Raw genomic sequence first — 13,084 nt, 5'->3', positions numbered from 1 at the left:
GGAAGTCCTCTGATACCAGTGGGATCTCTCATAAATTTCATTTTATCTGTTTTCGTTAATCACGTGTACTAGTGGGAGAACAACATTCCCATAAGATTAGAGGGACGCCATCTTGAAAAATCACATTTGTCTGAGTGGGGTACCTGTATACTAAAATAACCTAAAATATTTTATTGCTGTGTTTTGGGTGATGTATATTCTTGTAGATGTCATGATCAGTTACAGCACTGTCCAATGTCCATCAGTTGCTAAACAATTTCTATAAACGTAAAGAGGTAAACCGAGAAATCTTAAAAAAAAAAAAGGGGGGGGGGGTGTATTACATCTCCCTGTAAGTGTCATACTGGGTGAGAAAACAAGCCCAAACACAAAATACAGTTGGAGGAAACTATCTGGACAGCAGTAGTGCTAAAAATATCTCTGATTAGCAAATTGCTTTTCAGTCTATTTTGGCAGCCAACAAAAACAAACAAATTTGAATGAATGCTTGGAAATGATATTCTGCTTATAGTATTATTGTCATTGCACATGGAATCTTCATTTAGTTTTGAGTATTGCTTACCAGAAAAGGTTTTTTGCGTGTCACCAAAAGTTGATAGGTGCTTTGCAGTACAGACAGACCAAATTGATGCCCCAAAAGAGCTAACAAACTTACCTCAGATGTAAGTTTGTAATGGAGAGCAGGAGAAGGTAGGGCAGGGTAACAACAATAAGATAATTCAGTTTCTGAGTGAACATTTGTGAGCAGTGTGATGGATTAAAAATGCTGGAAGGCTTTGTAGGAGCAACAGGTCTTTAGGAGGGACTTGAATGAAGAAAAGGTAGCTGCCTGGTGGATCAGCTTAGGAAGGACAAAGGTTGTTGACAAAGCGAGAGAGCTTGTGAGAAGTAAATGGACAAAATATTTAGTGGTGTGCAGCCAATCTAGTATATATTTGAGAGAGTCTGTGTCTATCAGTTCATTTGTTCAAGATCTCCTCCTAAACTGTAAGAGCTATGACCACCAAATTTGGTATACAGCTTCCTCTTATCATAACTTGAAGCAATATAAGGGTTTGGTTATGCCAGGAAAACAGGATGTGCCCCGAATGGGATTGCTTCTCATAAAACCATACAAAAAAGAGACAGAATCGCCAGGCAGGTGAAAGGGACTGCCCCAGCCCTGAGCCTCCCACCTCCCAGGTACCTTGAAGGTGAATGTGGTGGGGGAGGGGGGGCGGAGGGGACTGAAGGTCACAGCCTTCCCTCTCTCCCCCAGTTTGTATAGGGACATTGTTGTCTGTTTGCTTTCATTAGGGAGCCAGGGAAAAGTACAGTTTCCTGCCTACCTCACTTTGTCTGGGGAGCGTAGTGGGCAGACGAACCTGGATTTGCTTGAACTGGTGGATATGCACTTTCCCTTGGCCTTGCCTACTGGAACTGCAGTGATTGTTTCCCACAAAAACCAAACAGAAAAGAGACAATCTCCAAGTGAAGTATAGTCCTCATAAGTGAGCAAATGTTGAAAAGTGCCTAAGGGCGGGTTCAGGGAAGATGCATAGAGTGCCACCTCTGCTTGCTGGCCCCAGCATGGCTGCTGCAGCAGTTCTCTTCTGGGCCAGTGAGGGCTGTGCTGCCTCCTCTAGCTGTGGTAGCCCTGTGCTGGGGCCGTGGGAAGGGGTGCCTCACTCCCCCTCCCTCCAGCATCTGCTCTATATTGGGGCAAGAAAAGGGGACACCCCCCCCCAGTTGTGGCATGCTAACCAGCACTATCCCAGAGCTGCTGTTGCGAGGGGACAGGTGGTCCTTCCATGGTCCCCACCCAGCCTAACCTGCAGCCAGGGGACATGCACTTCTCCCTTGGCTGCCTGCTGGAACTGCAGGAGCTTGTTGGAGATGCCTCTTGCCTGGCCCCAAGCTGCTGTGGTGAGAAGGGGCTGGAATAATAGTCTCTCCCCAGGCCGGCAGCCTTCATACTGAACCCCTCACCCTGTAACAATTATTTAAAGGAAGAAAAATAAAGATTAAGTACCCAAGCAACGCCTGGTAAATCTAGTGATAGAGTAAAACAAGGCTGGAGAAGCATATAGTACTTCGTTACAGTGAAGTCCTGGTTCGTGACTAGGACTCTTAAGCTCTATGGCAGTAGAAAAGAGAGGCTCAGAGTTATGGAGGACTGTGAACGAATGGACAGGAAGGAACAAAACATTAGAAGAAATCAACCCTGCACTTTCAGGGGGATGGTCTGGATAATAAGAGTTTTCCATTGCTTAATTCACGTGATTTGAAGAGCACCACGTGCAAGTAGGGCTATAGGGAATCGTAACGGTCATTGCATTTGAAAATCCAATCCCAGCCACGGTTTCAAGGTTTATGAACTGTGAACCTCATTAATAGTTTGTGGATATATCCATCCACCCACATAAGGGAGCAGATGAAGGGTGCAACATATTAATAAATATATTATTACATTTTTCCTGATCCATAATAACTAGGAATGTGTTGCATTGGTGATTGTTTTTGCTAGATGTCAAACTCTAGTTCTCCATGATCACTTGCTGTATAGGTTGGTCTGTGTAACAAAACTGGTTAATGCTAACCATGGAGATCAGTGTTCCTTGTAAGATGTATGCTTGTGCAATTGATCAGGAGACATTCAAATGCCGTTCAGCTGATTAGCATAGTGCTTATAGCTAGATTTTGGTTTCTACTGGTGGTGCACATACACACACATCTTGATGCACACAAATTTATTCTGCACATGGATGGAAAGATTAGAGGGAGCATAGGTGGAGACGTTGGTTTGGAGAACTGGAAGAAAAGTTCCAGTCTGAAAGGAAATGCAGTGAATCTGGATACTTGGTTTGGAAATAAAAAAAAATTCAGGCCTTCCATCTTCTGAAGGGTAAGTAAAGTGGATGTTGAGTGTGAATGGAGCAACGAGAGGAGACAGGCAAGTGTGCAGTGAGTACTGGAGACCTAGAATTAAATGCTGATTGTGTTGTGCTGATGTGGTCTTGTTTTTAGGCAGAGGCAGGAGAGATGAGTAGAAATGCTGAGCTGAAGAAGCTGCAGATCTTCGGAGCTGGACCCAAGATGGTGGGACTTGCATTGGGAGCGAAGGATAAAGAAGGTAAATAAGCTTCTGGGGAAGTAAATACCATAGCCTGAATTTAGATTCTGCAACAGTCTTTTGAATAACCTCCCTGCTCTCTCTGAAGACAAATGCAAAGAGGTAAAACTGAGACATTGTGACGAGAAAAAGTTTTGGGGTTTAATTCATGGGGAGCTTGAGAGAACTTGTGGTGGCTAACCACGTTGGCTGGGACCCTTAATTTGCTACAGAATCATACTGCTTTATTTAGGAAATGTGCTGTACAACTTGAGAATTGCTGGACTTGAAAAAATGGTTGATAAATGTTAACACCAATGATAAGCTCACAAATTATATGGGCAACCCATTTTGTTTCATGACTTAACCGGATCTTCTGTGGTAATGAGCAAAGGAGGGTTTACCCTTTCCCAATTGTATACAGTTTGGTACAACTGGCATTTTACTCCTGGCAGAATTAGGTGACCTAAAACCAAAAATGTGTACATTGTTGTAAAGTTTTGCATATTTTATTTGTGAAAATAACACCATATTGCTCCAGCTTCAGTTACTTTGGTAACATATTTCAAAATATCTGTCAACAAGTTGTCTCTATTGTTGACATACAGTGAGAGATTTCCTCAGGAGTAAAGAGTTAAAGAAAACCCTACAACTACACAGTTGCAGTTGGGAGGTGCTAGCGTGGGCTTGATTAGGGTTCCAGGGCCTGGACACCTACATTTCCATGCCCCCAGGCCAGACACCAATACTCTGAGCTTCACTACACCCAACTTGTTCACTGTCACAGCAGGGGATATGGTGTGATGCAGTCCTTTCCTTCCTTAGCCTTTTTCCAGAGCTAGCTGTATCTCCCACACCCTCCTATCACAGGAGAATGAGGAGGTTCAGAGTATGCAGCTCCTACCCCACCAGGCTGGGTACTTGCTACATGATCTTTGTACGTTGGATTTTTGTTTATGCTATACTAATGAAATGTATGCAACTGTATTTTACTTCAAGATGAAGTGTCTCGAAGACGCAAAGGTACCAAGTCAGAAGCATTTGGCATGCAGATGAGGCAGCGTAAAGGGACAATTTCTGTCAACTTTGTAAGTGATTTGTTTGCTCTGGGGTACATAGCATGGTAAATGAAGCTGTCAGCTTGGGTTCCTTTTGATATATTTGTGCCATTGAGAAAATAGGGCACTGTAACAGATGATGTAAGATATTTTCTGCTGAAAGGTGAGAATTTGAATTAATCACAGTAAAACATTCAATTAATCACAGTAAAAAATTCAGTGTTAGGGTGAGATTCCATGTTAGTTTAACAGAAAAAAGGGTATTCCATCCTGAAGGGGCTCACTTGAGACTCAAGAGACGTATGTTGATTCTCTGCTCTGCCACAGACATTCTGTATGATCTTGGGCAAATTGCTTTGTCTCTCCATGCTTCAGTTCTCCATCTGAAAAATTGAAATAGTGGTACTTTTCTTCTAGTCTAAAAATACGTTAGTGAGTGATCTGATACTACAGTAATGGAGCCATATAAGTAGTTAATATAATCTAAGCAAGTGCTTAGTCACAAGGGACTAACTTGCTCCTATCTGAAGTTGTTAGGGAGATCTCTAGAACGAGTACCGGTCCCCTGCCGGGTCATTGAGAAACAGCTTTTCTCACATGCCAGCTCTCACCTGTCTCCTCCTCTTGCACCCCTCCTGGCTGCTGCGTCTGATACAGAGGGAGAAGAGGGGCTGTGCGTAATCATGCATGAGCTCAGGCTCAACAGTTAACCATGTAAATGGTTACACTTTCACATCTTTAGTACATACACAGTCCTTAATAAGGTTTACTACTTCTAACATGTTTGAAGAAATTTAAGATCTGGGCACTTCAAAAACAGCATATGAAACATGCAGAATACCTTATTTCCATAGCTGCAGAAAGCTTCTTGTGGTTATTAGAATGTTAGTTGTTTTCTGTTCCAGGAGGGGCCATGGGACTTTTAACAAACTCAAATAGAATCTTTTAGATAAATTATGGGGGTCATAAATTACAATATAAACCAGCAACAGTTAGATTCTTGGAAACAGATGAAATAGGACAGAGCTTATCTGATTATTTTTTGCATTAATTGCTGAGAATAGATGGTATTTCTAAGCTGACTGTTTCTCCGTGAAAGAAATGACTGCTATTAGTGATTGTGAAAATGTCTCTCCTAGTCAATTATCAGGAAGACAGATTTTGTTTCCTGTTTATATTATCTCTCACTTGTGGGAGGGGTTCAAATACAGTAGCAATAAAACCAGAATCGTACATCTATTTAGCTGTAGATGTGATCTTGTAAAACCTTCATAAATGAATACGTATTGGGCCTTAATAGCACTTGAGAGACCGTCAAGGAAATAAATCTCTGAAATGTACACATCTTGTATTTGTAAGTCAGGCTGTAATTGTCATCTGAAAATATCCTGCTGCATTTCTGATTGTCCCCATCCATTTATTTTACATTTGTGTAAAATGGTAGGTCTATACAAAATGCAATGAAGTTGAGGATTTAATTGCAAGAAGTCATGACACTTATTTGAGATCCCACAGCAGCCATAAATCTACTTTTGTGTGTTTGATATTTGACCACATGTTAATTATGCTGTAATACAAAATGTTGCGTCTGTGTACTGAAGATTATGGAAAAAGGACAGTACTATCTCTGAATCTTAGGGATTAGGTGGCGACATTTGGTATGGTATATGTTGCAAAACAGTTCATTGTAATCCCCTATTCCTACTAGGGATGTTAGTGTATGATGTTTAAATGATTAACTCAGTGGTCTCCAACCTTTTTATACCCAAGACCACTTTTTAAATGTCAGGACAAGCCAAGATCTACCCCATCCCTTCCTTGAGGCCCCGCCCTCTCAGTTCCCCTTCTCTCCATCACTTGCTATCCCTGGCCCTTATACACTCTCAGGGTATGGCTACCCTGCTGCTTTTTTTCGGCAGTGGGGAAAAAAAAGAAATTTTTCCGACATTTGGCCCATCTAGACTGTCCCAAATGTTGGAAAATCCCTCCCCCCCCTTTTTTTTGGAAGCCTTGTGGAACAAGGCATACAGGGGCTGCCAAAAGAGCGCGTTTGGCGGTAAAACTCCTGCAGTCTAACCGTACCCTCACTGGGTTGAGACAGGAGGTGTAGGCTCTGGGGTGTGAATGAGCGGTTTAGGTGTAGGAAAGAGTGAGAGGTGCAAGCTCTGGGAGGGAATTTGGATGCAGGAGGATGTGCAGGAAGATGATGCTGGGTCAGGGAGGGGGCTCCAGGCTGGGGAGTGCTGAGCTCAGGTGGAGGGTTGGGGTGCTGAGCAAGCCACAGGCTTAGTGGATGTGAGGGTGCAAGAGTTTAGGTTGGGGGTGTGAGGAGCTCAGGACACAGATTTGCAGTGTGGGTATGGTGCAAGAGTGTTGTGGCAGAAGATTGAGGATGTGGGGGTGCAGGCATTTGGGGATGAGAGGCTCAGGATAAGGGATTCCAGTATATGAGAGGCTCAAATTTGGAGTCAGGGTGGGGGATACAGGAGTGTTACGATGCTGTGGCCAGATGAGGACTTGGCCCCAATTGGGGGCTTGTTGGCCAGGCTTAATTTTTAAATAAAATAGTATGTCAGACACACAAGGTTTCAGCATCGTCTTTATTTATGAGAAGGGCGGCTAACCTGTTTTGAGTCATGGGTCACGGGCCCACAGAAAAGTCAGTTGGAGCCATGCAAGTGAGATACAAAAACACAACCCCTCCAAATCCCTCAAACTTTACTAATGTGGCCCCAACTGTGCTTGTGGGTGCTGGGACATGGTTCTGGTGCAGGGTGCCAATGGGTGCTGGGGCAAGGGACAGAGTGCCAGTGTGTTGCGACAGGGTATTTTTGGGGGTTTGGTTAGGGGGCGGACAGACTGATACTTGGGGGTCCTGCAGCTGCACGCCAAGGCCCAGGAAGTGTGTGGGCTGCTCCCCCATTCCCCATACAGCAGCGCGGTACCTGAAACGCTGGTTTGTCGCACGCCTGATGCGTTCCTGAATTGGGGGGGGGGGGGGGAGAAGTCCTAGACTGCGCCAGCCCCACCCGCTGGGGTAGTGCACGCCTTGCTTCTCCACTCCCTATGGCAATGCATGCCGCCTGAGCAGCTGGAGCCGGGCACACTGGGGACTTTATCCCCCTTCTGCTTTCCCGTGTAGGGAGAGAGGGAGTCCTGGACAGCGCCAGCCCCAACCGCTTGGGTAGCACGTGCCTTGCTCCTCCGCTCCCCATGGCAGCGGGTTCTACCTGTGCAGCTGGAGCTGACGCAGTCTTGGATACCTACCGCCCTCCCCCGTGCTCAGGAAGGCAGCAGGGGAGCAAAGTCCCCAGCGTGCAATTGACTGGCGTTTTAGGTACTGCGCCGGCTGTTGAGGTAGGGGGGAGAGCAACCTGTGCACTCCCACCCCCCCCAACCTCGCGGGAAGCCCGTGCTTCCTCCGTGGTCCCTGAAGGTAGCATCAGGGTGGCCTGCATCTTGGGGGTGGAGGGCAACAAGGGGCGGAGGGGGGAGGCCCAAAGCCTCGTGATCGACTGGTCAAGCCTCCAAGATCAACCAGTCAACCATTGGATTAACTGATACACCTAGGTTTACCAGTAAACCAAAACAACTACGTGCACTCCCCTTCCCCATGCTGCCTCTGTATCAGAGGCAGCAAAGTGGAGTCGGGGGGCAAGAGGGGAGAGCTGGCTTTTAAGTCAGCTTCCTGCATGTGTCAGTTCCCGTGGAGCTGTCTGCTCTTCCTGGCCCCCTGCTGCCTCCGCATGGGCACCAGATCCTATAGAGCCGCCTGCCCCTCCACTGCACATATTGGCTCTTGTGGAGCCATCTGCCTTCCCCTTGCTGCCTCTCACAGAGGCAGCAGTGGGAGCAGGTAGGAAGCCAGCTCCCCATGAGTACTGGCTCCCTGGAGCTGCCTGCTCCCCTTGCCCTCCCCTCTGCTTCTGTGTCTGTATCAAAAGCAGCAGCATGGGGGTCAGGCAGGCAGGATGTCGGAACAACTTCTGTCTGTGGGAAGCTCTGGGCCCCCTGTGCGCAGGGGTGGCAGGCAGAAGCTGGTCTGCCCTGGAAGCTGATTTTAAAATGGGCTCCCCTCACAGACCAACTCTGCCTGCCACCCTGTGCTGCTGCTTCTGATACAGAGGTGGCAGGGGGCTCCCCAGAATGGAGCCCAGGAGTGCATTGGCTGCTGGCCCTGCCCTCAGGGAATGTTTTAGTAACTGAGTAACCCCATAAAATTATTGTGGCTAAGTGATTACTAAAATAACTGATATATAACATCCCTAATTTCTATACACTTTGTTTCTGAAAGTAACCTGTTTGAATGATGCTTTTCATCTAGATCCACTGACATATCAGTTTTCTTGAGTTTGAGATGATGGTGTATGTTTTCCTCCCCTCTCCCTCTCTGTTTAAAAAAGTAAAACAAAAAACCCACCACACCTTTTACATTATTAGAACACAAATAGCTCAAGTTTGAACTTGGCTTGGACGTGATCTTTCATGAAGACTAGTGTTTTCACTAATTCTGGAAATGGAAAGACTTTTTGTAGAATTTGGACCATTTGAAAATTTCCCATCAAATATGTGTAATTGAAAATGGCGAGATTTAAAGGAGCATTGCATGCTTGCACACCAACAGTGTGCATACTCTCTCTCCTAATCAGTGAGATAACAATAGGACTTTGCCCTGTGATGCATTCCTATTGTGTTTTAGTCTGTTAGAAGACTTCATGTTGTAGTGACAGCCTGACTTGTTAAAACCAGTGTTGTCCTGTTTTCCTTTTTGGGCTGCATAATAAAAAGATACAGTATGGCTTGTATCCCATCTAATGTGAATAATGGGGGAATTTGGATCGAGTAATGTATTAAAAGTCAGTGCTTCTATTAAATGATTAAATGTAAAATTATTCTTCAGATCTAGCAGGCTCACTTGTTATACAATCTAAATACAGCTCAGTAGTTGTGTAAAACCAGTGTTTTAGGAGCTTGAGTACATTTTAAGGAGAAAAGTAGCTGATGTTTCCTTTCTAAACTAGGGTGATACTAGAGCTATCCTACTGTGACAAGCTATAGCAACAGGGAATTTGATCTTGATTGTGCAGTAATCTTGGTTTTTGAAAGTTCTTCAGGGTAGTGGTGGTGTTGGGCAGACAGTAAATGAGGAAGTAGTGTGCTGGAGCATGAATTCTTACACTTTTATTTTGCTACTTGGAATCCTTATCCTCCTGTTATCAAAGAAGAATAAAGATCAAGGGGAACAATTATTAGTACAGGCACATGTAGCTTTTGCCTTTGAATTCTCAGCTTGTAATTTTCAGTGTTTCTCTGTTCCTGCATGGTCTGCTTTTTGTCCCTGCATTTGAGAACAGTTTCAGATATAATTACGCTTGTATCATGGATAATGATGTGGTACCTAGACAAGAGGACTCTTGCAGAGTACTGTCTGCAGAGATCTAATTTGAATCAAGAGTGGAGAAAGCATTTATACTGAGGATGTAGCAAGGATAGATATTAAACCTCTCAAATGAAAATTAATGTAAATTGGTTCTTCTGGTTCAAGTAAATGTAAATGAGTTCTTTGAGTTATCTATCTGGAAGATACTTGATAATGCTTTTCCTCCCCCTGAAGCTCAGCTAGATGGATATTCCCTGGCTCCTTATCTTGTGTGTCTACCCACACTCCCTGATTCTCAGATATATAGCTTCCTTGGGAAGCAGAAGCTCAGTGGAGATTTGTCAGTGCTTCTCTTGTGGAGTTTAGGCAATCCTGTCCCTCCCATTCCTGTATCCGATTTCAGCTCTGTGTACTGCTATATAGCTAGTAATACTCTGGCCTGGCAACTTGTGGGTGGCAGCTTCTGGGTGATGGAAACTGATCATATTACACGGATTTTTTTTTTTCCTCTGCAGGTTGATCTGTATGTGTGCTTGTTTTGTGGCCGGGGAAACAATGAGGACAAACTGCTACTGTGTGATGGATGTGATGATAGCTACCACACTTTTTGCCTGATTCCCCCTTTGCCCGATGTGCCCAAGGGTGACTGGAGATGCCCGAAATGTGTTGCTGAGGTACAGTTCAAGAACTGATCAAGCTCTCTGTGTGTATTCATGTTATTAGGAAAAGCCATTCACAGTGGTAGCTCAGCCCTTGAGCTCTGCATTTTTTCCCATTGTTGTTGGAGCCAGGACCAGCCTGAAGGGCATGCAGGGCACTGGGGCGACCTCCCATTTGACAGCTTCCTAAGCCCCACCCCTGCTCCACTCCTCTGCCCCTTCCCTCGAGCAGTGTGTCCCGGGAGATTACCTGGGGTGTGCCTCATGGTGCGGTGGAAGCAGGAGGTTGTGCTCTCACCCCCCACTTCACCATGCAGGAGTGTCTGTTAGATGAAGCCTAAAACTCTGTGGACAGCTAAGCTTTTTGTATATTAAGATCTGGGATTGTGTTTGATTTATTAAAGGACGTTAATAAAAAATAACTAGCCATCAACCGTCTGGCATGTTTGTATGTTGAGAGATATCTCTGATTACATACATATTGTCAGAGGGATCTACTGGTGTTGAAAGAGACTTTGTGGAAATGGGCAGGGTGGAATAGCATTGGTGTGATGGATTGCCCACTCCATGGATAAGACAGTGAAATAAACTCCTCTGATTATGTGCATGTCAGATGACTCAAGTTGCTAACCAATTAGCATAAAACTCTTATGAAAGCCATTATCCTAATAAACCCTTTTACCCGTCTCGCACTCTCTCCATGTAAATTTACTTTCTCCACAGTTAAACTAGCTACTGACTTGCTGAAACAAAATAGGCGATGTAGTATCTTTTATTGGACTAGTTTCTGTTGGTTCTCATCCACCTTCTCTCATATCCTGGGACTGACTAGGCTACAATTACACTGCATTATAAAGACTAAGACGGTTGTAGGGTTTGCTACAGTGCAATTCTGCTACAGCTGCTTATTTTAGTGCCCAAATCTCACATAATCCCCTCTTAGCTTAAGGCCTCTGTGTCTTTGTTGTCCCTTGTCATTCTACCTACTTCAGCAAGTGCTGAGATGCAAATGTTCATGTGAAGCTGCACACATTAGTTTGGCTGTCCAACTGTTAATTGTGTGGGAGGAGCTGCCCTATCAAGAGGAAGCAATTTAAATCAGTATTTTGCCTTTGTATTAGACAAGGAAACTGAGTAGGCACTGATCTCCTCTAGTAAGAATCTGCTTGTTGTCAGCTGTAGGAGTAATGTATTGCCTCTCCTAGGAATGTAACAAACCGCGTGAGGCCTTTGGATTTGAGCAGGCTGTCAGGGAGTACACGCTCCAGAGCTTTGGAGAGATGGCAGATAACTTCAAGTCTGATTATTTCAACATGCCAGTCCACGTGAGTATCCCTATTTGTTGACGTTTATTACTGAGGAAGGCAGTGAAGTATCAACTGACCTGGAGTTTTTGTTGGGCATCTCATGGTTGATTTAAAGGGATACTGTCAGTTTGAAATATGTAAACAAATAATTTAGCTCTCTGGCATCTAGTCAGGTTGTCTTCAATTTCCCTTAATTTCTTCTGGTGTTCTACTGTCTCCTTCTGATTGATGATTGACCTATGCCCCAACAGAGTATTGTGGCCAAACTATTAAATTCCTTCCTTTTCCAGGGTTCAGCAAACCAGATGAACAAATGCATTATTTGAACTTTCTTTGGGCACAAGGTTTGTCCTCCATTGATAGCATATGTGTAACTAAATTAATATTTGTGAGATACTGTGGTGTTTATCACCACAGAAAATCCAATATAAAAATGTCAGTGTTACTTACAGCAATGAAAGATTTAAAAAAGTTCTAAACAAATGTAATTAAGTGTATGGTCTCCCTATAACACTCTAGAATTAGTGAATAATACTCTGGAAAGGAGTACTCTTGCTGAAGTAGGAGCAAAGGTATCTTTCTTCCTCTTATTTCTTCTAAATTGTCAGCCATCAACAGATTTATAAGTGATGGGAAGAGGACATTGGTCTTCCTGACCCAACTGGGCAGTTCTTATCCAATCTGTCATGATAAATGGACAGACTGCTTCTTTGTTCAATAAGTCTGAGTCGTCTTGAAGGTCTGACTGAATTAATGGGCATGTCATAGTTGCTTTCTGATGGGTGTGTGCATAACCTACCCTGGTAACGAAATTAATCCCTAGCCCATGATGTAGCATTCCTTCATGAATACAGTTGTAGTGTAGGGCATTTGCTCACTTTTTTTTTTATTCTTACAGTATTATGGGACTATTTGGTTTTATTAGTTTTTCTAAGTAGAACTGTATCTGGGCACATTACCTCTAATCATCCTAGCTTTTTTTCCCACTTACTCCTTTCCACACAATGTAACATCCTGCATCTAAGGTCTGGTCTGTGCTATCGAGTTATATCCATAAAGGGCTGCTTACTTTGTCCTAGCTCTGTAAGCATCTATATTACAACATTGCTCCTGCCAGTATAAGTTGTACACAACACCGACCTAACAACTCCATCTCAGGAAGAGGAATAGTGCTTAGGTTAATGTAGTTAAGGAGACCTAGTATCAGTATAGACACTATGTTACTTACATTCTGTTGTCGATCAGCTCCTGGAGTTGACAGCTGGACCCTTCCTTGTATCCCAGAGGGTAACAGATGTCAACCCCTCATACTTCCCCACTTAAGTCAGTGCAAGCACACCGCCCACAGGAGGAGGGTAGTGTGGACATGACAAACCAGTAATAATTACTGCTGTGATTGTACATCAACCTAACCTAGGTCAACTTAATTTTGTAATTTAGCCAAGCTGTAAAGAATGGCAAAATAATTTCCATGGAAATTGATTCTCATGTGTGGTATGGGAGAAGACTGGATTTAATGTCTGATGGATGAGGGATTGGGAAAGGTGTAATATCACTTTTAGGTGCATTTTTTTAGCCTGAGGATAACC

General features: G+C 44.1%; 1 protein-coding gene across 4 annotated transcripts in view; it reads left to right on the top strand.

Moving 5' to 3' along the window:
- The window catches only part of KDM5A (lysine demethylase 5A), a 77,355-nt gene that overhangs the window by 15,253 nt on the left and 49,018 nt on the right, over window positions 1-13,084 (top strand). For all 4 annotated transcript variants that reach the window (XM_075940874.1, XM_075940870.1, XM_075940885.1 and 1 more), the window contains 4 exons: window positions 3,007-3,112; window positions 4,091-4,179; window positions 10,045-10,203; window positions 11,394-11,513. In XM_075940874.1, coding sequence (XP_075796989.1) covers window positions 3,007-3,112; window positions 4,091-4,179; window positions 10,045-10,203; window positions 11,394-11,513 — 474 coding nt within the window. The remainder of the gene's footprint in view (window positions 1-3,006; window positions 3,113-4,090; window positions 4,180-10,044; window positions 10,204-11,393; window positions 11,514-13,084) is intronic.

The sequence above is a fragment of the Pelodiscus sinensis genome, chromosome 1 (genome assembly GCF_049634645.1).
Source record: "Pelodiscus sinensis isolate JC-2024 chromosome 1, ASM4963464v1, whole genome shotgun sequence".
Taxonomy (NCBI): domain Eukaryota; kingdom Metazoa; phylum Chordata; order Testudines; family Trionychidae; genus Pelodiscus; species Pelodiscus sinensis.
Note: the sequence above shows the minus strand (reverse complement) of the source record. Positions and strands in the feature narration are given on the sequence as shown.